The sequence below is a fragment of the Colobus angolensis genome, unplaced genomic scaffold (assembly GCF_000951035.1).
Source record: "Colobus angolensis palliatus isolate OR3802 unplaced genomic scaffold, Cang.pa_1.0 Scaffold59, whole genome shotgun sequence".
Classification (NCBI taxonomy): Eukaryota; Metazoa; Chordata; class Mammalia; order Primates; family Cercopithecidae; genus Colobus; species Colobus angolensis.
In genome coordinates, this window is record NW_012119487.1 from 5,484,594 (window position 1) to 5,509,722 (window position 25,129).

The 25,129-nt window shown below is 39.5% G+C and overlaps 1 protein-coding gene across 5 annotated transcripts in view; it reads left to right on the plus strand.

Moving 5' to 3' along the window:
- The window catches only part of RABGAP1L (RAB GTPase activating protein 1-like), an 812,347-nt gene that overhangs the window by 760,513 nt on the left and 26,705 nt on the right, over positions 1-25,129 (plus strand). For 2 of the 5 annotated variants that reach the window (XM_011962353.1, XM_011962356.1), the window contains 2 exons: positions 11,882-11,974; positions 12,316-12,617. In XM_011962353.1, the coding sequence (XP_011817743.1) occupies positions 11,882-11,974; positions 12,316-12,330 (108 nt within the window). In that variant the 3' untranslated portion in view covers positions 12,331-12,617. Of the gene's footprint in view, positions 1-11,881; positions 11,975-12,315; positions 12,618-19,906; positions 20,128-24,654; positions 24,766-25,129 lie in introns of those variants that run through there. The other 3 variants (XM_011962352.1, XM_011962354.1, XM_011962355.1) reach the window with 2 other exon arrangements.

Genomic DNA, 25,129 nt, shown 5'->3' on the forward strand with positions numbered 1-25,129 from the left:
CTCATTGCAAGCTCTACCTCCTGGGTTCATGCCATTCTCCTGCCTCAGCCTCCCAAGCAGCTGGGACTACAGGTGCCCACCACCACGCCCAGCTAATTTTTTATATTTTTAGTAGAGACGGGGTTTCACCATGCTAGCCGCATGGTCTCGATCTCCTGACCTTGTGATCTGCCCACCTCAGCCTCCCAAAGTGCTGGGATTACAGGCGTGAGTCACCACGCCTAGCCCCAATATTCTGGTATTTATAACATAAGGTTAATAGTTTATAGTTGACTTCATATTGACATAATTTGCAGTTGGTTGTAAAATAAAGAGCAGGGGAGTTCTTATATTGCCTTAAGCAAAAGTGTTAAGACTTTCAACTGAGTTTTGTTTGTAAACATTTAGTAGCTCAATTAATTGTAGTTATTTATAATATGTTGTTTTAGTTTCCTATTGTTTCCATAACAAATAACTACGAAGATAAATCTTTTAGTATATAGTTTTGTACAAGTCTGATAAGAGTCTCACTGGGCTGGGAATGAGGATGTTGGCCAGGCTGCCTTCCCTTCTGGAGGTTCTTTGGGAGAATCCATTTCCTTGCCTTTTCCAAGCTTCTAGAGGCTGCCTACATTGCCTTACTCATGGATCTCCTTCCGTGTCTTCAAAGCCACACAGGATTTCTTTGATCCTTCTGCAGCAGTGATATCTGAATGAAGTCCCGAAAGGTTCTCTTCTTTTAATGACTCACGTGATTTCACTAGGCCCACTCAGACAATCTAAAGTAACCTTCCCATCTTAAGGTCCTTAACCTTAATCACATCTGCAAAATTCATTTGACCATGTAAGGTAACACATTCACAAGTTCTAGGGATTAGAATTCAGCCATCTCTGGGAGACCATTTTCTGCCTACCACGGTTGTCTATGTTGATTCCAAATGGAATGTTTTCTTGGAAAATAAATGTATATAAAAAAATTAGTTGATTTTGGTTGGGTATGGTGGCTCACACCTGTAATCCCAGCACTTTGGGAGGCTGAGGCAGGCAGATCACTTGAGGGCAGAAGGTCGAGACCAGCCTGGGCAACATAGTGAGACCCCTGACTCTTAAAGAAAAAATGGGCTACAACCGGGCATGGTGGCTTACGCCTCTAATCCCAGCACTTTGGGAGACCAAGACAGGTGGATCACCCGAGGTCAGGAATTCAAGACCAGCCTGACCAACATGGTGAAACTCTGTCTCCACTAAAAATACAAAAATTAGCCAGGCGTGGTGGTGCATGCCTGTACTCCCAGCTCCTCGGAAGGCTGAGGCAGGAAAATCACTTGAACCTGGGAGTCAGAGGTTGCAGTGAGCCAAGATCGTACCACTGCACTCCAACCTGGGCAAGAGAGTGAGACTCCATCACAAAAAAAAAAAAAAAAAAAAAAAAAAAAAAAAAAAAAAAAAAAAAAAAGAACAACATAGTGATGTACTTTACCAGCATTCGCATCCATAAATTAATATTTTTGTATCTTTCATTTCTGAATTACAGAAGGAGATTCATCAAACCCTGAAAGATAGCTCTTACAAGTGACTGACCTAATGTTAAAACTGAGTACAAGGGAACTCAGTTCCCTTACAAGCTTAGCCTACATATCCAGCTCTGTGTTTTAACTGGGCAAGGAAGCTTGCATAAACCAGTCATCATGAAAATCCTCCTCACTGAGGTGCTTCTCCCTCTCTAACCCTCTGTCCCACAAATTTCTCCTTGATCATCTTTGTACCTTTTATAAATATCTGTTATTGCAGTTATGAAACTAAATGATAACTAGACACATATTTGGCACTATGTCTAGACTGTCAGCTTCTTGAGCAGGTTTACTTTCATCATCTGGTGCTAGGCAGTAGAGCAAAGTAGTTAAAGAGGGCAGGTTCTGGAGGCCAACTAGATTTCATTTCTGACTATTTACCAGCTGTGTGATCTTAGGCAAGTTACCTATCCTCAACTTATTTGTAAAATCCAAATAATACTTCCCTCATGGAGTTGCTGGCAGGATTAAATACAGATTTTTCTAAATTATAGGCTGAAAACTGTTAGGAAATTTTTTGATATGAAGGAATTCCATACTTAGTGCCAATTACTGCTAACCAAGAACAAAGCAGAGGGAAGTGGATGTCTGAATATATCATTGCAGTGCTAAAAACCTTGCACACTGTTCCAGGCCTCTCCTCTTGTCTTTATGGATAGTTTAGCTCAGTGGTTTTTAGTATGAATCCCGTATCTTCTCAAACATGTACCCCTCAAATCTACTAGCCCCCAACATCCACACCTGGTTTAGAAAGGTGTGTAGGCATCCTGTTTGTCACAGTGACAGGCAGCTGCTACTGACATTTAATAGGTGAAATCATAAATGGGCCTAGGGATGCCATGGGCTCAGAAATGGAGAGCACAGTCTACATCAAAAATTATTCTACCCAAAATGCCAATAATATCTTACCTTGAGAAGCACTGGTAGTGCCCAGGTTCTTTTCCCTACTTAAATGCAAAAACAACTTTTCACAAAATTAGTATACTATTTCATAAAGTCAGGATATGCCAAAGATCATGCCATATATATTACAGAGCATAGACCAACTTGGAAAATCTTTACATGTGTATTCTGTTATTTCTGTCTTTTCTGTGTATAAGTTCTTTTCAAGTTACTATAGTGAGTTTCAAATTTGTTATTTAAGAGTTCTATTATTCCGTTAATTATGATCCGAAGTTTAAGATCTGTGGTGTTGAAAAGCACTGCAGCTCCTAAATATACAAAACCCTTGAACTTCCAAGACCATCCTGGCTAACACGGTGAAACCCCGTCTCTACTAAAAAAAATACAAAAACTAGCTGGGTGACGTGGTGGGCGCCTGTAGTCCCAGCTACTCAGGAGGCTGAGGCAGGAGAATGGCGTAAACCCAGGAGGCAGGGCTTGCAGTGAGCTGAGATCTGGCCATTGCACTCCAGCCTGGGCGGCAGAGCGAGACTCCGTCTCAAAACAAAACAAAACAAAACGAAACAAAACAAAACCTTGAACTCCTAAATGTACAATGATCTTGTTTGGGCCAGACATGGTGGCTCACACCTGTAATTCTAGCACTTTGGGAGGCTGAGGTGGGAAGATTGCTTGAGCCTTGGATTTTGAGGCCATCCTGGGCAACATAGTGAGACCCTGGCTCTACCACAAAAAAAAAAAAAGAAAAAAAAAGAACACTAGGCATGGTGATGTGCCCCATAGTCCCAGCTACTCAGGAAGCTAAGGTGGGAGGATCACCTGAGTCCAGGAATTCGAGGCTGCAGTGTGCTGTGATTGCACCACTGCACTCCAGCCTGAGCAGCAGAACAAGACCCTGTCTCTTAAAAAAGATGATTGAGTTTGATAATCAGGAAACTTAACCAAATCTTATAGGTAAGCAGAACTGTTTTTATTTGTTTTGTTTTGAGACAAGGTCTCACTCTGTCACCTAGGCTGGAGTGCAGTGTCATGATTTTACCTCACTGCAACCCTGCCTCCCAGGCTCAGGTGATCTTCCCACCTCAGCCTCCCAAGTAGCTGAGACTACAGGCATGTACCACAATGCTCAGCTAATTTTTGCATTTTTTATAAACACAGGGTTTCACCGTGTTGTCCAGGCTGGTCTCAAACTCCTGAACTCAAGTGATCCACCCATCTTGACTTCCCACAGGACTGGGATTATAAGCATGAGCCACCGCACCTGGCCAAAATAAGTTTTATTAGAAATAACTCACTTTGGGAGGCTGAGGAGGGCAGATCACTTCAGGTTAGGAATTCAAGAGGAGTCTGGACAACATGGAGAAACTCCATCTCAAATAAAAATACAAAAATTATGGCCGGGCGCGGTGGCTCAAGCCTGTAATCCCAGCACTTTGGGAGGCCAAGTCAGGAGATCGAGACCATCCTGGCTAACACGGTGAAACCCCGTCTCTACTAAAAAATACAAAAAACTAGCCGGTCGAGGTGGCGGGCGCCTGTAGTCCCAGCTACTCGGGAGGCTGAGGCAGGAGAATGGCGTAAACCTGGGAGGCGGAGCTTGCAGTGAGCTGAGATCTGGCCACTGTACTCCAGCCTGGGCCACAGAGCGAGACTCCGTCTCAAAAAAAAAAAAAAAAATGTACTCCAGCCTGGGCCACAGAGCGAGACTCCGTCTCAAAAAAAAAAAAAAAAAAAATATTAGCTAGGCGTGGTGGCGTGCAAAAAAAATTAAAAAAAGAAATAACTAATGCATGTGAAATTCAAATATTAGTAAGTATTCAAAATCAGATATGAAAGTAAAAATGCAAAATAGGGTGATATCACTGGTTGATATGATTAGTGAGATGAAGATTATTATGGTAAATTCATCTAATAATTATTGATATACAACACGATTAATATATATTCAATCTACAAGAGTCATATATACAAATATGAAATAAACACCTTAAATGGGAAGAAGAGAGAAAACATGGAGAATGAAGAAAGTTGGGTATATTCTTTTCAGTCTTCCCCTCCCATATCTCCAACTGAGGCCAGCATGACTAATACTGAGAAAGAGTAAGGCAAATAAGTCATTATTGTGCTCTTTTACTGTTATTGAAGGTCACTGTTTAGCACTCCCTCGCCATTCCCCTACCACTCCCCTTTGCCTCAAACTCATTAAGCTCTTTTCTTTGTATTTCCTGATAACAGCTGACAAGGACCTGCTCTCATCTGTAATGACAGGTGAGGGTATTGGTGATAAGTAGAGTTAATAAAGCTGCTCCAGTGATTTAGAACTATAACCCTCTGAGTATTATTATGGGAGGAATAGATGAAAAAGCCCATTTCATTTTGTGCAGTGTCCTTCAAACTGCTGATTATGAAATCATTTTAGAGGGTCTGAGAAATAATTGTGGAATTACAATGAAACATAATAGAAAATATCAGTGGACACTGTGGGAGATCAGTCAGAGTGGTGGGGAAAAATTATAGGGAAAGGACGCAAACCTTCTGAAAGGTCAGCAGGTTCTGCAGAGCCCCAGGGGAGAATAGCTGAAGGCAGCTCTTCTATAACCCTGAGGCATTGGGCAAGGAGTAGGTACAAGAGAGTGTGGGGGAATTTATCTTAAGCTTTTTTACTTATGTTGACCAAGAACTGACCTTTGATCATCTGTGGGGACATTCTCCCTGAAAGGGGAACAATAAATGTTAATTACCTACAGGTTGTTTTTGCTCCAGGCTTTTGGCATTGTGCCTGCATCAAATAAAAGCAAGTAGCTCCAGCTTCTCGGGGCTGCTTTCTGGTGACTAGAGCCAGGCAGTCACCTAGCTGCTCTTACACTGCATACCTGTGTCTGAGTACTCATTTCATCCATCGGCCAGGGTCTGTTGGACAGACCCAGCAGACACACAGATCCTTGGCAGGAGCTGGGTACAACTGGTGCAACCAGTTGCCATTAGTGATCTGAGGGAGAAAGCAGAAAGGCACTGAGTGAATCCATGCATGGGCTGGGGTGGAGTTGTTTTTATTTTTTTGCTTGCTGTCTAGTTTGGTATTCTGGTATGTATGTATGTATGTATTTTTTTTTTGAAATGGAGTCTCACTCTGTTGCCCAGGCTGGAGTGCAGTGGAGTGATCTTGGCTCATTGCAAGCTCTACCTCCTGGGTTCATGCCATTCTCCTGCCTCAGCCTCCCAAGCAGCTGGGACTACAGGTGCCCACCACCACGCCCAGCTAATTTTTTATATTTTTAGTAGAGACGGGGTTTCACCATGCTAGCCGCATGGTCTCGATCTCCTGACCTTGTGATCTGCCCACCTCAGCCTCCCAAAGTGCTGGGATTACAGGCGTGAGTCACCACGCCTAGCCCCAATATTCTGGTATTTATAACATAAGGTTAATAGTTTATAGTTGACTTCATATTGACATAATTTGCAGTTGGTTGTAAAATAAAGAGCAGGGGAGTTCTTATATTGCCTTAAGCAAAAGTGTTAAGACTTTCAACTGAGTTTTGTTTGTAAACATTTAGTAGCTCAATTAATTGTAGTTATTTATAATATGTTGTTTTAGTTTCCTATTGTTTCCATAACAAATAACTACGAAGATAAATCTTTTAGTATATAGTTTTGTACAAGTCTGATAAGAGTCTCACTGGGCTGGGAATGAGGATGTTGGCCAGGCTGCCTTCCCTTCTGGAGGTTCTTTGGGAGAATCCATTTCCTTGCCTTTTCCAAGCTTCTAGAGGCTGCCTACATTGCCTTACTCATGGATCTCCTTCCGTGTCTTCAAAGCCACACAGGATTTCTTTGATCCTTCTGCAGCAGTGATATCTGAATGAAGTCCCGAAAGGTTCTCTTCTTTTAATGACTCACGTGATTTCACTAGGCCCACTCAGACAATCTAAAGTAACCTTCCCATCTTAAGGTCCTTAACCTTAATCACATCTGCAAAATTCATTTGACCATGTAAGGTAACACATTCACAAGTTCTAGGGATTAGAATTCAGCCATCTCTGGGAGACCATTTTCTGCCTACCACGGTTGTCTATGTTGATTCCAAATGGAATGTTTTCTTGGAAAATAAATGTATATAAAAAAATTAGTTGATTTTGGTTGGGTATGGTGGCTCACACCTGTAATCCCAGCACTTTGGGAGGCTGAGGCAGGCAGATCACTTGAGGGCAGAAGGTCGAGACCAGCCTGGGCAACATAGTGAGACCCCTGACTCTTAAAGAAAAAATGGGCTACAACCGGGCATGGTGGCTTACGCCTCTAATCCCAGCACTTTGGGAGACCAAGACAGGTGGATCACCCGAGGTCAGGAATTCAAGACCAGCCTGACCAACATGGTGAAACTCTGTCTCCACTAAAAATACAAAAATTAGCCAGGCGTGGTGGTGCATGCCTGTACTCCCAGCTCCTCGGAAGGCTGAGGCAGGAAAATCACTTGAACCTGGGAGTCAGAGGTTGCAGTGAGCCAAGATCGTACCACTGCACTCCAACCTGGGCAAGAGAGTGAGACTCCATCAAAAAAAAAAAAAAAAAAAAAAAGGAAATTAAAAAAAAAAAGAAAAAACATAGTACAATGTGTATGGGTATGGCAAAAATAATGAAAGTGGTATCTGAATGACTAAAGTTTGGGAAGCCTGCACCTGAGAGGTGGCCCAGTACCCGGAAGGAGTAGAATGCAGGCCATAGAGGCAGTGGATCCACCCAGACTCCCATTTGCTCTGCTGCAATCAGGTGGCTCTGTCCAAGACTCAAGCCACATTTATTCAGTTTCTTCATCCCGAAGAAGGGATTGTACCAGACAAGTAGTCTCCAAAGGTTCCTCCAGCTCCAATTTACTCTTTCTCTGTAAATGGATATTTATGTTAGGAATTTCAATGTCAGGGCCAAGCACAGTGTGAAATATAAACATTATAAACTATTTAAAAGGTGAAAACACTGGTTCTGTCTGTAAATGCTGCCAAATGTAGTGTCAAGCCTGCAATGTCAAGCCTTGGTTGATAATTTAAATGACTGCTATCATACTTGTTAGGGGTTGTCTTGCCATGAATGGATATCCTTTTTTTTTTTTCTTTTTCTATTTGTTTGTTTGCCTGTTACTAATACCATTTCAAAGTAGTGAATGCTCATCATTAGTTGCACACATAAAACAGTTATATATTCTTTGAGAACATTTCTTGAACTTAGGAAATACTGGAAGGACAGAGCATGGACAGTTGGTGGAACAGGACCTCAACATTAGGTAGACATTTAAAAGGACTGGTGGTTCTTTTTTTTTTTGAGACAGAGTCTTGCTCTGTCACCCCAGCTAGAGTGCAGTGGCGCAATCTTGGCTCACATTGCAAGCTCTGCCTCCCGGGTTCACACCATTCTCCTGCCTCAGCCTCCTGAGTAGCTGGGCCTACAGGCACCCGCCACCACATCCAGCTAATTTTTTTTTGTTGTTGTATTTTTAGTAGAGACGGGGTTTCACCATGTTAGCCAGGATGGTCTCAATCTCCTGTCCTGGTGATCCGCCTGCCTCGGCCTCCCAAAATGCTGGGATTGCAGGCGTGAGCCACCGTGCCCAACCTGGACTGGTGGTTCTTAGCACATTCTTCAAGTACACCCTTACTTATAGGATGTTTCAATTCTGATAACTCTTAGTGACTTTTTATTCTTTTAATTAAAAGTACATACTGAAGAGATTTTATTTTTTTCTTTTGAAACAGAGTTTTACTCTTGTTGCCCAGGCTGGAGTGCAATGGTGCAATGTTGGCTCACTGCAACCTCCGCCTCCCGGGTTCAAGCGATTCTCCTGCCTCAGCCTCCTGAGTAGCTGGGATTACAGGCATGCGCCACCTCACCAAGCTAATTTTGTATTTTTAGTAGAGATGGGGTTTCACCATGTTGATCAGGCTGGTCTCGAACTTCTGACCTCAGGTGATTCGCCTACCTCGGCCTCCCAAAGTGCTGGGATTACAGGCGTGAGCCGTTGCGCCCAGCCCTGAAGATGTTTTTAAATTTCTTTCTCCAGTAAGAAAAATTTCAAACTTCTGTATCCCATTCAGTATTCCCTAAAATAAAATCAAGTTTGTCCTGAAATATGGTTTTAAAAACTGAAAATCTATTTTCTTTGATTACCTCATAAATAACAAGAGTTTCATATCAGCTCTCCTGTCTCTTCCTCCTCCACCCTTTTCCTCCCTTTCATGTTGTGCCAGTCACACAGGTGGATGCTCAGTATCACCCCACAGCACAAGATAAATAAGCTTGGAAGGTTTCCTAGCAACATATTGTTCTGGGAACCTGCTCTGTTTCCTTGAACAAGATGAAGCCAAATATCCTAGAATCTCAGCCAGATGGGAAAGGATTAGCTTATTGAGAGTGTTATTGCCTTTTTTTTTTTTAATATTTCACTTTGAAATGAACCTCTTAATATAAGTAGTAAAAGGACTTTTAAAAGGACACGTAAAAATATCTTTTTAAAAGAATATTTTTTTCTCTTACATGTAAAAAAAAATATTGATAATAGTTTGAAGTTTAAAAATATGGTTTCAGAATTCTCTAAGCACAAGCTTCCAGTATGTAATTCAGTCACTGGTGAGTGGATCCATTTTAGAACCATGTAGAAAATACTTCCACATGGAACTAATACTCAGCCTGGTGTCCAGTGGTATGGTATTCCTGCAGTAAAAATACTGAAATACTGATCTGGTGGGGAAATGGCTCCAGGAGTAGGCTGTCTCCTAACAATACCTTTAGCTGCTCCCCTTGGCCCTTGCATCTGGTCCTAGGGAAACATTGGAGACACCTTGTCACTCCTTAAAACCTTGAAGCTTCCCCTTTTTCTATAACTCCAGGACTATTTTAGTGCTAGTGATTTACAACTTCATCTTCAGAGTCTATTTTTGGTTTTCTCAGTGTATGATTAAAGTATATAGAGAAAATAAAACTGAAAGAAATTGAGACTGCTATCAAAGCCAAGAAAAATAATGTCATTGTTGTTTTGTTAACGTATGATCGTGTATATTTCCCTTGTTTATCTAATGATCTGTGAGGCTACACAGTTGGCAGCTGGTGCTTTCCTTTCTATTGCACTCTAGTTGGTCACAGTATACTTGTTAGAGGTCTCTGGAGATGGAGTAATAAAGGATCTGTGTTTCTTATAACAGTATTCAGCAGTGGTTTTGCAATTCAGTTTCACCCTGGGAAATGTCCTCACTCATTGTTTGGCTGGGGAGACATTCCCCCATCAGCCAGATGAATATTCTCATAATGTGGTTGTTGACTGGTTTGTGTCATCTATCAGGTTTGGACTGAGTTTGTGAAGCTTCCCAATTGTGGTCGGAAGCTGATAATTCTAGTACTTCATAGTGTTCCTGGATAGCAAAAGCAAAGTAATTAGAATAAGATGGGAATGACACCTGGTGTCTTTGTTTTTATGTAACAAATTATTTGGCCAGATGCCAGAGAATTAATACTGTCCTCATTTTAATGAAAATAAGGAAATTGTGAGATAATTTTATATTCATGCTAGGTGCTTTCCATTCTCTTTTGCTCTCTCACTCATATGTATATGTTTTCTAAATACCATATTTTAAACTCAACAAGAAACAATCTGTTGAGGGCCTAGTATGAGCCAAATACCACTAGGTATTATGGCAGATACTGAGGGCAACACATCATCCTTTCCTTCTCAGAATCTGCAAGAAGTTTGCAACATAGCATGTTTGTAATCTTAAACCAAACAAAAACATTAAGGAAAGGTTTTGATGTTTGAAGGAATCATGGGCTAGGCACAGTGGCTCATGCCTGTAATCCCAGTGCTTTGGGAGGCTGAGGAAGGAGGATCACTTCAGCCCGGGTGTTTGAGACCAGCCTCGGCAACATAGCCAGACCCCACCTCTATAAAAGTTAAAATAAAATAAATAAGTAAAGGAATTCTATAACTTTGTCCAAAGAAAGACTAAAAGTATATTTAATATGTATTATGGAACAGAGTAAGTTCTAATACCTTAATTTTGATTGAATACTTATTTTTAAAAAAATTTAAAAATGTCCATGAACCAGGCATTGTTTTAGATACCTCTCTGTTAACTCATTTAATTCTCCTGACACCATTATGAGGTAGAAATTTTGTTTACCTGCTATTTTATAGACGAAGAAACTGAGGCTAGGAGTTTTTTTGTTTATTTGTTTTAAAAGACTGAGTCTCATTCTGTTGCCCAGGCTAGAGTAAGTGGCCGTCATAGTGCAGTGCAGCCTGGAACTTGTCCACTCTAGCAATTCTTCCATCTCAACCTCCCAAGTAGCTGGGACTATAGATGTGCACCACTGTCCCCTAAGAGAGGTGAAATATCTGTTTATTGAGGCTTTTATACTATGCTGTGCTTATTTGTTTATTTTTAAAATTTGAAGAGTCCATAGGATTCTAGTCTTTTTTCAGAAAAGAGTAAACTACTGTCTTTTGTGGATGACATAATTTTCGCAAGAAATAAATGAGTTGTTTAGATGACTTTCTATTATCTCATACAGCACAATGATTCTATATTTGAGTTTTCATTGTCAAACACTAAAACCTTTCAGTATACTAACTCCATTTTAGAATATTTTTCTTTTTTTTTTTTTTTTTTTTGAGACTGAGTCTCACTCTGTCACCCAGGCTGGAGTACAGTGGTGCAATCTTGGTTCATCACAACCTCAGCCTCCCAGGTTCAAGCAATTCTCATGCCTCAGCCTCCAGAGTAGCTGGGATTACAGATGCCCACTACCATGCCTGACTAATTTTTGTAATTTTAGTAGAGATGGGGTTTTACCATGTTGGCCAGTCTGGTCTCAAACTCCTGACCTCGAGTGATCCGCCTGCCTCAGCCTCCCAAAGTGCTGGGATTACAGACATGAGCCACCATGCCCAGGCCATTTTAGAATATTTCTTGTAGCTAAATTTTTTACTTGTATAACATAATAATTTTCATTTTAAATGTAATAGAAGGATATGAGTGAATTATACTTAAGAAAGTTAAAATTAATAGCACTATTAAATACATTAACAAGAGAAGTTTGTGACATCAGCAATTTTAGAAGTGGACAAACTGTAGCCTGTTTCTGTAAATTAAGTTTTCTTGGAACACAGCCAGACTCATTTGTTTAGGTATCACTCATGGCAGGTTTTGTGGAATAATGACAGAGTTGAATCTTTGCAGCCTAGACTATATGACCCACAAGGCCTAAAATATATACTGCCTGGACCTTTACAGGAAAAGTTTGCCAACCCCTACTCTGGAGTCTGTATTTTTCTCCTAACTTTGAGTTGGGTATGTTCCCTTAGAATGCCAGATATTTAGCAAACACATCTGAATTTTTTTTCATAAATGGCGCCCTTGTCTAACATGGTTTTCCTCAAATCCCTGCAGGTACCAACCAAGAAGCTGAAGAAATATGAGAAAGAATATCAGACAATGCGAGAGAGTCAGCTGCAACAGGAAGACCCAATGGATAGATACAAGGTATGAGAAATATGTTGCACCTATCAGCGTACCTTCTTTTTTATTTTAAATGAGACTGAGTCTTGCTGTGTTGCCCAGGCTGATCTTGAACACCTGGCCTCAAGCAATCCTCCCACTTCAGTCTCCCAAGTAACTAGGATTACAAGCACGAGCCACCATTCCCAGTAAAGTACCTTTTTTTTTTCTTTTTTTTTTTACTTAAAGCAGCAGTTGTGGCAAGTTCAATTCCCTCTGTTCCTCCTCGATTGATTTAGACACTCTCTGATCATGCTAACTGTCCAGGTATGTTTTCATTTCAGGAGACTCCCAAATAGCCAACCATAATATTTCTTTTCTTTCAGTTTGTATATTTGTAGGTAACTCCAGCTGTTGCATTTATACTGGGAATCTTCATAAGAAGCTGAGAGAAAGAGAGGGGAAAAAGAAAGTGGCTTTCTACTTTCAAAAATGAAACAAAAAGGAAAAATGGCAAAGTACTGTTTTAGCTGTGCATGGTCATATCCACAAAGACTTGTAGCAGGTGAACTGTTCCAAGACTGACACAAGGATGTTTCAAACTTGCCTCTATCTGTAGCAAATGTTAAAAATACCAACTCACTTGGAAGGAAAAATAAAAATCACAAAGGTATATTGAGCACAGTAATGGTGTTTGTTGCAACATTTATTTCCACAGATGAATTTTTGAACAACACTGATATTTGACTTATAGTATGAAGTTTCAGAATCAAAAGAATTTCATTTTAATACGTTCGTTAATTGTGAATCTCTTCAGTGGTTATTAGCAACACTGTTGCCAGGATGCAATGTTGGGAAACACTTATTTCCAACTTATTTTTTTCCAAGTAAAATATTGTCTCTCTTCAACATGCTTTAATTTTTCAGACTCATACAGATACATAATAGCTCCATCTCCCTCCACATCAGTACACTAAGATAAAAGAATACTGTATCTTCAGCACTAAGCAGCAGTGCCGAAATGTCCTGCCAATAAATGGACTGTGTGACATTATTAATTAAATCACCCACATTGGGATGACTTCTACTTTTGTAACTAGAGTTATCTTTATGTGGTCAGAGCTGGACATAGGCAGCATAGTCACACAGAATATCTTATCTCTGTTGCTGAATTGAATAACACGGGATGTGTACAGAGGAACATGGTAGGAGTATGTAGATTTTGTAGTCAGACAGACCTGAACTCAAGTCTTGCTCATTTTTTTAGAGCACAGGATTTGGATTCTATATTGAGGGTTTTAATCCCTATGCCACCATTCAGCATCTTGGACTAGTTATTGAACCTCTTCCTTATCTGTAAAAGATATAGTGTATCTGCTTCCTTGGTGGATTATTACAAGGATGAGGGATGCTGTATGTTAAGGACTCAGCTTATAGTTGCATTCAATAAATGGCTGTTATTTTATGAAGCCTACTACTACAAATTATGCAATTATTACTAGAATAATGCCAACTTATGTGGGTCTTCCCCTCTAGTCCCTTATTGATTGTTCTCATTTCTCTCAAGTATTGCCAACTAATAATCTCCCCTTGCTTATAGAAGTGGTTCAAGATCTGATGATAAAATCCCACATACTTCTATAGCAGGTAATTATTAACAGATAAGGTGTTTACAGATAACATTTGAAGCTAATTTTCACCACCAACATCCCCTCAATAAAACCAACTTTTAATGTAAATCACATGGCATGCTGCTTTAGAAAGGCTGGAAGGTAGTAATTATAAACTATTATTAAGCATCCAAAATGAAGCTCTCCTTTTGCTAACATCATTCTGATTTTCTTATTACTACCATTGTTGTGAATAAATTCTGTGAAGAATGCTTTAAAATAAGAGAGAAATGGAAGACCAAACTTGTACATTTAAAATCAGGCTGGAATTGAGCTTGTTATTGTGTCTTAAATCATTTTTTGTGCCAAAGCAGGTATGTATACATTAATAGTAAGATGTACATTATTTTTAAATTACTTATAGCATGTAAGATTATCAATGTGTATAGTTTTTATTGAGAGATTAAAGTAGGATTAAACTTTTTGTTTTGAAAGCAGGCATTACTTTTTAAGTTCAAGTATTGTTGCTTCTTATTTGCACTTATCTGATACCCTCTATCGCTATTTCTTTTAGATCATTGTGGTAACTTGTCAGTACATTCATCTAATGTCTCTATACTCTTTTAATAATGTCTAGGCATTTGTCCTGGTAATACACTTGGCAAATTTATAGTTCTCAGATTATAATTACACCTTCAAGGTGGCGGTCAACAACATAAGTTTCTAACCATCAACATATTTGGTTTTTAAGATGATCAATATGTAGTTTAAGAAGCCATATTATAATTATCTTAATTAAAGTAGCAAAGTTAGAAAATACCTTTTACATCTTCTAAATTTAATGCTGTGAAGAATAAGATCTCTGTCCTGGGAATGAGCACTTTATAACTTTATAATTCATAGATCTTGGACTGGAAACCCAGTTAATGTAAACTCTTTTTTTTTTTTTTTTTTTTTTTGAGACGGCTTCTTGCTCTGTCGCCGGGGCTGGAGTGCAGTGGCCGGATCTCAGCTCACTGCAACCTCCGCCTTCCGGTTCACGCCATTCTCCTGGCCCAGCCTCCGGAGTAGCTGGGACCACAGGCGCCCGCCACCTCGCCCGGCTAATTTTTTGTATTTTTAGTAGAGACGGGGTTTCACCGTGTTAGCCAGGATGGTCGTGTTAGCCAGGATGGTCTCCATCTCCTGACCTCGTGATCCGCCCGTCTCGGCCTCCCAAAGTGCTGGGATTACAGGCTTGAGCCACCGCGCCCGGCCAATGTAAACTCTTAAAGACTGACTTGGGAACATCTTGAAGGGCATTGAGTGAGAACTTGCACCAGTTCAGTGACAACCCCTCCTCAACATTAGAATCTATATTGCTTGAAAAGTCATTTCCACACCCTAGTTTGCCATATGACAAGAGAGTTAGGAAGGTTGTGGGAAATTTATTTATTTATTTATTTATTTTTATTATTATTATTTTTTTTGGAGACGGAGTCTGGCTCTGTCGCCCAGGCTGGAGTGCAGTGGCCAGATCTCAGCTCACTGCAAGCTCCGCCTCCCAGGTTTATGCCATTCTCCTGCCTCAGCCTCCCAAGTAGCTGGGACTACAGGCGCCCGCCTCGTCGCCCAGCTAGTTTTTTGTATTCTTTAGTAGAGACGGGGTTTCACCGTATTAACCAGGATGGTCTCGATCTCCTGACCTTGTGATCCGCCCGTCTCGGCCTCCCAAAGTGCTGGGATTACAGGCTTGAGCCACCGCGCCCGGCCTGGAAATTTATTTTTTAAAGCCCACATATGTTATATAATAAGATATTTTAAGAGATATTTCAGTTCAATGCTATTTCTCTTAGACATGGTGGCATATGTAAAAGGGCTATCACAGGGAACCTGGAGGTGGGATTAAAGATCCAACAATGTAGATGTAGCTCTCAACAGTCATATTTCTTGCTATATCTATGTAAACATGTGTTTGATGTCTATTTTTATGACATATGTAAATATCTTCATGCTCAGGTTATATCGCTATAGTCACCTTTATTCAACACTTAAATCTCAACCACAAAGAAAGAAATGAAATAATGTTAGTATAAATTTAAATTTTAAAACTTGACGTATCATGAAAATCTTCTGGAATTAGGAAGTAGTGATGATTGCACAACTTTGTGAATATACTAAAATCATTACATTGCACATTTTAAAAACATGACTTTTATAGTATGTGAATTACTTTTAAAAAAAAAAAGCAGAATGTTCCAGGAGGATTGTCATTTAGGCTACCCTTTTCCTTTCATGAACCCTAAGTCACACCAGAGGTACCTGTTTAGAAGCCTTGCAGGAGGGAGAGCTTCCTGTTGAAATTAGAGCTAATTAGTGACTATTGATCTTACATGTGTTCATATTTGTAGGATAAAATCCAACACAGTGGGTGGTACGGGTGGTACATTAGTTTTTAGTGAAGCTCATTAATTTCCAGATAGAACATATGTTGTACATTGTATGTATACACACAGATATAAACATATATACGTAGGTCATACACACATATACATGCACTGCCTGTGCTACCTGGGCTTGGCATCAGTTTATATTTTAAACTCAGTGAACACCATAATGACTGCTTTATAGCCTCTATTCTTTCTGTTTCTCTTCATGACTGGATTCCAAGAGACAGAAAGGAAACTTTTTTGGAAGAACAATGTAGAATATTTATTTCAAATCTCTTTTATCTTCCTTCTTAACTTGGACCTGACCAGATTTGTGTAAAATTCTTTGTCTACTCTAATATTTTGGTTTGTAAATTTAGTGATTGATTTCTAATAAGCTGAAATTAGGATAAAGATTTGGCTGTAGAAATAAGCATGTTTTCATTTTTATACAGGTTCCCCAGAAAACACACATTCATCAATATGTGTAGCTGTTTTTAGTGTATTTTAGAAACTAGTAACTAAGCCCTTAATAAGCAAAGTTACCAATTTCAGAAATTAAAATATTTTCTATCTTAAAGAGATGAATTGTTTCTATTGTGAGGTAAGTTTTCTAGTGATGGTGTCAGTTGATGGTACTTTTTGGAGATCTGTAGCCTTCATCTACCTTTGGAGAATGATATGCTTTTCTGGTTCAATTAAAGAACTCTTTGCACAAATGTGAACTAAGCCTTAAAAAACACAGCTAATTGACCAGGCATGGTGGCTCTTGCTTGTAATGCCAGCACTTTGGGAGGCTGAGGTGGGTGGATCACTTGAGGTCAGGAGTTCCAGACCAGCCAGGCCAATACAGTGAAACCCTGCTTCTATTAAAAAATACAAAAATTAGCTGAGTGTGCTGGCAAGCACCAGTAGTCCCAGCTACTCGAGAGGCTGAAGCATGAGAATCACTTGAGCCTGGGAGGGGGATTTGCAGTGAGCCAAGATCATGCCACTGCACTCCAGCCTGGGAGACAGAGCGAGACTCTGTCTCAAAAAAAAAAAAAAAAAAAAATGGCCGGGCGCGGTGGTTCATGCCTGTAATCTCAGCACTTTGGGAGGCGGAGGCAGGCAGATCACGAGGTCAGAAGATCGAGACCATCCTGGCTAACACAGTGAAACACCATTTCTACTAAAAAAAAAAAAAAGAAAAATTAGCTGGGTGTGGTGGCTGGCACCTGTAGTCCCAGCTACTTGGGAGGCTAAGGCAGGAGAATGGCGCGAACCCGAGAGGCAGAGCTTACATTGAGCCGAGATCACGCCACTGCACTCCAACCTGGGCGACAGAGTGAGACTCCATCTCAAAAATAAATAAATAAATACACACACACACAGACACACACACACACACACACACACACAGCTAATTAATTAAATTCAGTGAATCTCCCAAAGCATAATAAAGGTTACCTGTTCTAGATGGGAAAATACTAAAAGAATCTGGAATGCTTACACTGTCTTGGGTTTGGGACACAGATAGTATTATGAATACATAATTTCTAATCGAAGTGTCTTATCCATGTTCAGTACAATTAAATTTAGAATGTTTAACCTCGTTCTTGAGATTAAACATAGTAATTTTTAAAATCAAAATGTAATTTAAACAAAGGAAATGATTCTTCTATGTTTCCACAGTTTTTTTCTTGCACATACTAGTTTTTGTAGAGCAGTTGCTCCTACATGTAATTTCAAATTAAGCTATTATGCATAGTAAAAATAATACAAATGAAATATTTGAAATAAAGCTTAATTGTACTTTTTTGCCATCCTTACATATCTAATGCAATAATTTAGAGCAATTACCACATTTCTTTTAAACTTGACAAATGAAGAAAAGTTTAAATTAGGATACATTTCTAACCTATAAAAACGAGGGAGTAGACTTTTTTTAAAAAATGTTGGGCCCTTTTTGGTGTTGGACCCTTTCTTACTCAAGGGAGTCAAGATAAGTGAATCCATCTTTGAAAATTATTTTTCTGGCTAGACACGTTGGCTTACACCTGTAATCCCAACAGTTTGGGAGGCCGAGGCGGGTGGATCACTTGAGGTCAGGAGTTCGAGACCAACCTGGCCAACGTGGTAAAAACCCTTTCTCTACTTAAAATACAAAAATTAGCTGGGTGTGGTGGCACACACCTGTAGTCTTAGCTATTCAGTAGGCTGAGGCGGGATAATCTCTTGAACCTGGGAGGCGGAGGTTGCAGTGAGCTGAGATCACACCACTGCACTCCAGCCTGGGTGACAGAGCAAGACTCCATCTAAAAAAAACAAACAGAAAAAAAAAAAAAAACACGTTTTTCTGCCAGAGGAAATAAACTTACATTTTATTATTTTTTCACATCACAGAGACTGTGTTGGCTTTTGGAAATATTATGTTAGAAATAATGTGCTTTTAAGGAATAGTAATAGACATGAGGTTGTTTTCTATATGCCTATGATAACTTAATGATAAACTTCAGAAGGCTTCCACTTTCTCTTTGAGCTTGGATAACCCAGAGAGTTCATTGTTGTAGGATGGTGAAGATGCGAAACTAAATCCTTTTGGCTTCTCAAGCAATATAGCTAATCAGGAGTGGGCGATTTCTAACAATGCTGGTCTTTTAGTCCCTCATACTTAACCCTTGGGGGAAGAATATGCATTCGGCACACTAAGAATTTCTAGTGTGTTTATTGATCGTCAGAGTTTTCAAGAAACTTTCATTAATTTTTAGAAAGTTTTCTTTTCCGTTTAAGTATTACTGAGAAAATTACCTGACACTAATAATATTTCTATATCATCTAGAATGCATTTGCTTTTTGAAAATTTGATTTGTGTGCTAGAGTAGAGCAGGAATCTGCAAACTGTGGTTTATAGGCCAAATCTGGCTCACTGCCAGTTTTTGTAATATACAGCCACACCTATTTATTTATTTATTATGTATGGCTGGTTTTGTATGACACTGGTAGAGTTGAGAAATTTCAACACAGACCATGCGACCTGCAAAGTCTAATATATTTACTGTCTGGCAATTTACACTAGAAGTTTGCTGACCTCTATGCAAGAGTATAATCTAAGATAGTTTTTTAAGTCCTAAAAGAAATGCAGTCTGTTTGGCCAGCTGTCATTTATTACTGACAAGATTTTGTTTTTAGTTTGACATTTAAAAATTTGAAATTTTCCACTACAAAGATAAAATTGGATGTGATGAGTAAAGTAAAAAGCTTCAAATATCCATATTTTCTTTCTCAGACCTTCATTTAAGGACAACATAGATATTTAAACATTTTATCTGTAGGCATTTGAAAACTTGAATATGATAGCTGTCAACTCTTTTAAAAGAGGTATCCAAAAGAAAATATGTGAGCGTTGAGTGTGTTGTTGCTAATAAATTTGCACTGAGTCTTTTAGGAAAACATTTTCTCCTGACCCTTAAAAGGCTTTAAAACCATGTGCCAAGAATTCATCATAGCAGCAGACAACACCCAAAATATTGAGCTAGGGTTTATAAAGCCACCTCCCTCCTCGTCATTTTTTCCTTTAAAGCTTAGTTTCTTTACTTTTAATTACAAGTTCACATTTCTCTGGTTTCTCATCTTGGAATAAATGACATTCACAATCCCTTGAACTGCTTCACCCAGACTTCAGCCCCAAGGTACACATGAGATCCAGGATCCATTTTTTTTTTTTGCATTACCCTGCCCAGCAATTTCATTCTTTTGTCTGAAGATGAACTGTTTTGCAAGATTTCTGACTTTGTCATATAAGGAAGTTCCTTCCACCCAGCTTTAACAACACAGTATCAACACCTCACACCGTAGTTCCTTAATAGTTCCACGTACAGCATTTTAGTCGTTCATGCAAACTGTAAACAGCAGTGTGGAGAGGGAGGAGTTTGAGGATATGAGTCTTCCTGAGTTGAGACTTGCCCACTAGCTGCCTCAAGTATACTTTGTTCCATTGAATGTTTGCAGTCACAGAGAGAACTTAGAGTTATATCACACTTGAAGGAAAAGCAAAAGAGCATTAAGAAGTGTCTGTTTTTGTTACTGCCATTTCATAAATATTTTAGTAGGTGTTCAATTTCATTGGATATTCTTTTTTTTTTTAATTGTCTTTGTACCTATGATTGAAAACGGTAGTTGGTCTATGACTTTTGAGGAGGTAAGTTTCTTTTTTTAATCTATGTATGTCTGTAACATTGGTGTCTGTCTCTTTGAAAAATGCAGTATCCTCCTCCCAAAAGTTACTAACCAAACTTTCCCAGCTGTACATCTCGTATCCATGAGGGGTGAAACTATGAGGACAGTTGTTATCTGCTTTTTATTCAAATGGTGTCAGTTGTGTGAGATGGGGAGTATATGCTTCAGACAGTGTGATGTGAGTGTTAAGAGTTATGTAAGCAGTGTCTCCTGTAATCTTTTCTGAAAGGCAAGAGGGAACCAGTTTGCCTGTTTTGTTTACAGGCTTTGAGCAGTCAGCACATCTGCTTGTGCAGACTTAGAGCATATGAATTTCTCTGGGCTGACTGAGGTTATTGGGGCTGACTTTAAGTCTGTCTCCCATGGGCAACCCTTGTTAACATTTCAAAACGAGCCAAGCAGGGTTACTACCTTTCCCAAGAAAAGTAGTATCAAAAAAAAAAGACCATCAAAACCAAACTCTCTTCTCCATTCTAGAATACAGGTAAACTTTTTCTGGAATGGGTCAGTATTGAAAACAGTTTTGGCTCCTTGAGAAGAACTGTAAAAGACAGCCAAGTAATATAAGCTCTGTTTAGCCCTCAGTAGGTAAGTGTGGGCAAGTTCTTTGTAGAAGATCTCCATCTCAGTAGCAGAGTCTCACTGTAGTGCTCAGTAGCACTCACCCTGGGTTCATACTTTGGAGGATGATACTGCATTTTTGGCCCCGTAGCTTGCTTTCCCACTTGTCTGTGAGTGCAGAGCAGGAGTCTGACACTTCCCACTGTGCTGCTTGCTTTGCAGACACTAAATTGAAGCTTCTTGCTAAAGCAAAAGCCAGTAGGCGTGCCCTCTAGGCTATTTTGCTTTGCAGGGACCAAGGCTCTCAGTTTCTCCCAAATCTTTTCCAACCCCTTGCCCTTGCCCCTTAACTGTGTGTCTGTAAGGAAGAGTTTCAGTTGCAACAGTCATTGTAATGAGAAGTTACTAGTCAGAATTTCAGCTGAACTCACACCTCTTTCTTATATAACAGATAATCCATCAGACATTTATCTCTAATCAACAGTGAAGTAGCTACCTGGTATGATTTCTAAATACTTGAACAAAGTATTTTTCCACGAACATCCTATGACTTTACCTGGAGGTTACTTTAACTCAATTCTAAGCATATAATTGTAACCTGAAAAACTGGTAGTGGCAACATTTTCACTTGTGACAAATGGATGTAATGTACATAATAGTCGAGGGAGGTTTTTATACTTTGGGGTTATACAGGTACAATTTCAATAGCAATAGGACACTTAACTCGGGAATAGCTATTGAAGTAGTCTTATCTTAGTTTCTTGAAGAGATTTATCAAGAAATGAGAAAAATCTCTTCCCTCGCTAAGCAGCTGCATTGTGAAATATGTCATGTTGAAATTGTGCTGGTATTGTTACTCTTTCCTGGCTAGTAGGAAATTTATTGAAAAAGCTTCTCAAATCTTTTTTTTAATCTAAGTTTCCTATAAGTATTTAAAATTTTTTTTTCCATGAAAAAGAGTAACAGATATATCAGAAATAAAGGCTAACTCTTCAGCCCCTGCTAGAAATTGTGTTACTTAGGCAAAGATTGAAAGATTTCATTGTAGAAGCTCTGGCTTTTTAGAAATCTGTTTTTTTCGTCTCTACATTTATTATGTTTCTGTGGGAGGGTGGAACTTCTGTAGATTGAGGGAACAGACAGAATCTGATGAGTACAAGTTGCCTCTACAAGAGCATACACAGTCTTCTCAGGAACATCTGGGGAAAGAGTTCTTAGCAAGGCACCACTTCTGAGGGGTTACATTATATCTTAGTCAAAAAGGAGGATCCAATATGGTTTTGTGTAGAATATGACCTTCTAACAGAAGTGGACTTAAAATTTTTTTTTCTCATTTTGGCATCTTATCCCTTCCAATGGAATTAAAATTCTGAATTTTTTTCCTTAATAAAACTATTTTTTAAATCCTATTACAAATATATATGCATTGTAGAAAACTTGAAAACATTTTTAAAAGGAAAAGGACAACAGTAAAGAAAATTCACTACCTACAGTCAATATTTATTGTTTATATTGTTATAATGAGATTCTCCAGTTATTTATTGGGGTTTTTTTCCCCCCTACAAGGCATTGTAAGCATTTCCTGTTATTATGTATTTCTTTCTTTCTTTTTTTTTTTTTAAAAAACAGGTTCTCACTCTGTCACCCAGGCGAGAATGCAGTGGCATGATCACAGTTCACTGCAGCCTTGACTTCCTGGGTTCAAGTGATCCTCCAACCTCACCCTCCCCAGTAGCTGGGATCATGTGTGCACACCACACCACCCAGCTAATTTTTTTTTTTTTTTTAGATGGAGTCTCACTCTCTCTGTCGTCCAGGCTGAAGTGCAGTGGTGCAATTTTGGCTCACTGCAAGCTCTTTCAGGTTCAAACAATTCTCCTGCCTCAGCCTCCTGAGCAGCTGGGATTACAGGTGTGTATCACCACACCCGCCTAATTTTTGTATTTTGTTTTAGTAGAGATGAGATTTCACCATGTTGGCAAGGCTGGTCTTGAACTGACCTTAAGTGGTCCGCCCACCTCAGCCACCCAAAGTGCTGGGATTGCAGGCATGAGCCACTGTGCCCGGCTGTACCCAGCTAATTAAAAAAATTTTTTTGGTAGAGATGCGGTATTGCCATGTTGCCAAGGCTGGTCTTGAACCCCTGGGCTCGAGCAATCCTCCAGTCTCAGGCTCCCAAAGTGTTGGGATTACAGGCACGAGCCACTTCATCCAGCCTTCTCCAGTATTTTAACACTGAGTCGAATTCTATTGTGAATTTATTTAAAGTATGAAAGTGATTTGGGATTGTTTTTATCTTTTTTGGTAGATATGTTTTTCTTTTTTTTGAGACAGAGTCTCGCTCTCTCCCCCAGGCTGGAGTGCGGTGGCTGGATCTGGGCTCATTGCAAGCTCCGCCTCCTGGGTTCACGCCATTCTCCTGCCTCAGCCTCCCGAGTGGCTGGGACTACAGGCGCCCGCCACCTCGCCCAGCTAATTTTTTATATTTTTTAGTAGAGACGGGGTTTCACCATGTTGGCCAGGATGCTCTCGATCTCCTGACCTCGTGATCCGCCCCCCTCGGCCTCCCAAAGTGCTGGGATTACAGGCGTGAGCCACCGCGCTCGGCTGATATGTTTTTCAATAATGTTTTAACATTCTCCAACTTTTCTAATTTTTTTCCAAAAAAAAAAAAAAAAGACAGAAATGGGCCCTGGTGGCTGGTTAATCAAAGTGCAATGTTTCTTAGCCCTTCTTTTAGAAAACAGGAAAAAGAGAGAAATTGTCTTCTCTTTCAATATAGCAAACACCAGGTTGTTATATAGAAGATAAAATTAACTTTACATTGCCTGGTATGCTATGATAAACTATCTTCCAAAACATATATTTGTCTTCTAGTTTTGTATCACTGCTTTGTCAAAGGTTTTTGACAAAAAAAAAAAAAAAAAAGGTTTTTGCCACCTTTGCAGAAAACACTGTTAGGAGAGTAAATCTGAAAAACAGGAAGGTCTCGTGACATTAGTCTTTCCTGTCAGCTGTCTTTTGAATCTCCTATAACTGTTAACAGTAGCAAGGAAAGTAATTTTGATACTTTGGAATGGAAGACATGAAATAACTATTCTGAAAATAGTTGTGAACATACCAAGTTCACAGTGTTTAGTTAAGGAAAGACCTTACTTCATAAGAATTAGTGACTTTTTTTTTTTTTCTTTCGTTCGTTTGTTTTTGTTTTTTTATCATGTAACTTTGTTTCAGATTTTTCAAGGTGGGGGGCAGAAATCCTCAGTAATTTATTTTACCTGGAATGTTTTAATCTGAAGATTTTTAAAAAACAACAAAACTAGATATGACTATTGCTGTCACCCAAAAATAAGTGTTCAGAAAAGTAAATATATTCTTACTCAAAGAATAAAAATGTCGACTGTTAGCAAAGTCATGAACCCATGTGTCATGATTATTGATTTAATGCTCTTAAATATACTCAATATGAACCCTGTCTTAGGAAAACAATTTGAAGAAATGTCTAGTGGTTTTCCCCTGTTTCATTCCTACTGTGTCTCGTGGTTTCTCTTGAGGTCAAGGGTGAGACTACTGTGCATGTTTCAAATAAAGAATTGCTTGTGTCTGTGTTCTAGATCTATGTAAAAACCTTACAGGATTGGGGGGGTACGTTGAGAAAGTTTGCTCTTTGTGGCACATGTTTTATAATGAAGTTCCATCTTGAGAGTTTAAGGGACAAGTTTCACCGGGTAGAGAACCGCATCTGCATTGCTAGCTAAACTCACTGTTGTTTCCCATACAGCAATCCTGCCTTCCTGTGCCACTTGCGCCTTCTCCTTTTTACACCTTTGAAAGTTCACTTTGTTGCTTGTTTTTCCTCACTAGTTCTATTCATTTCTGTATGTCCAGACACTAATGCCCACCTCCGGCTGTTGTTCTTTTTCTGCAGAGGGAGAACCGAAGATTACAGGAGGCCAGCATGAGGTTGGAACAAGAGAATGATGACCTCGCCCACGAACTAGTAACAAGCAAAATTGCTCTACGGAATGACTTGGATCAGGTAAACTTTAGAAATGAGACTGTGATGACTTCCTCAGAGCAAAGACCAATTTGCCCTCACCGCTGCCCTCCCAAGCTTGCTTTGTTCTTGACTTTGTGCTTGATGAATGGAGGAGTGGTAGGGACAGTTTGTGTTAATTGGAGAGAGTGGAAAACACAAGCCTTTGAGAAAGGTTTGGGTCATTTCTAAATAGCGTGTGTGCCATAACTTTCTTTATACCTCTAAACTCTGTTATGTCTTTGTTGATACCTTTCCTGAACCAATGGCTGTCAGCATAATTATCTGAGAACATCAGTCACCAAGAATATGCCTGTACTAATGCCACTCTAACAGTAGGCACCTTACTCTTTGTTCCAGTAAGAAT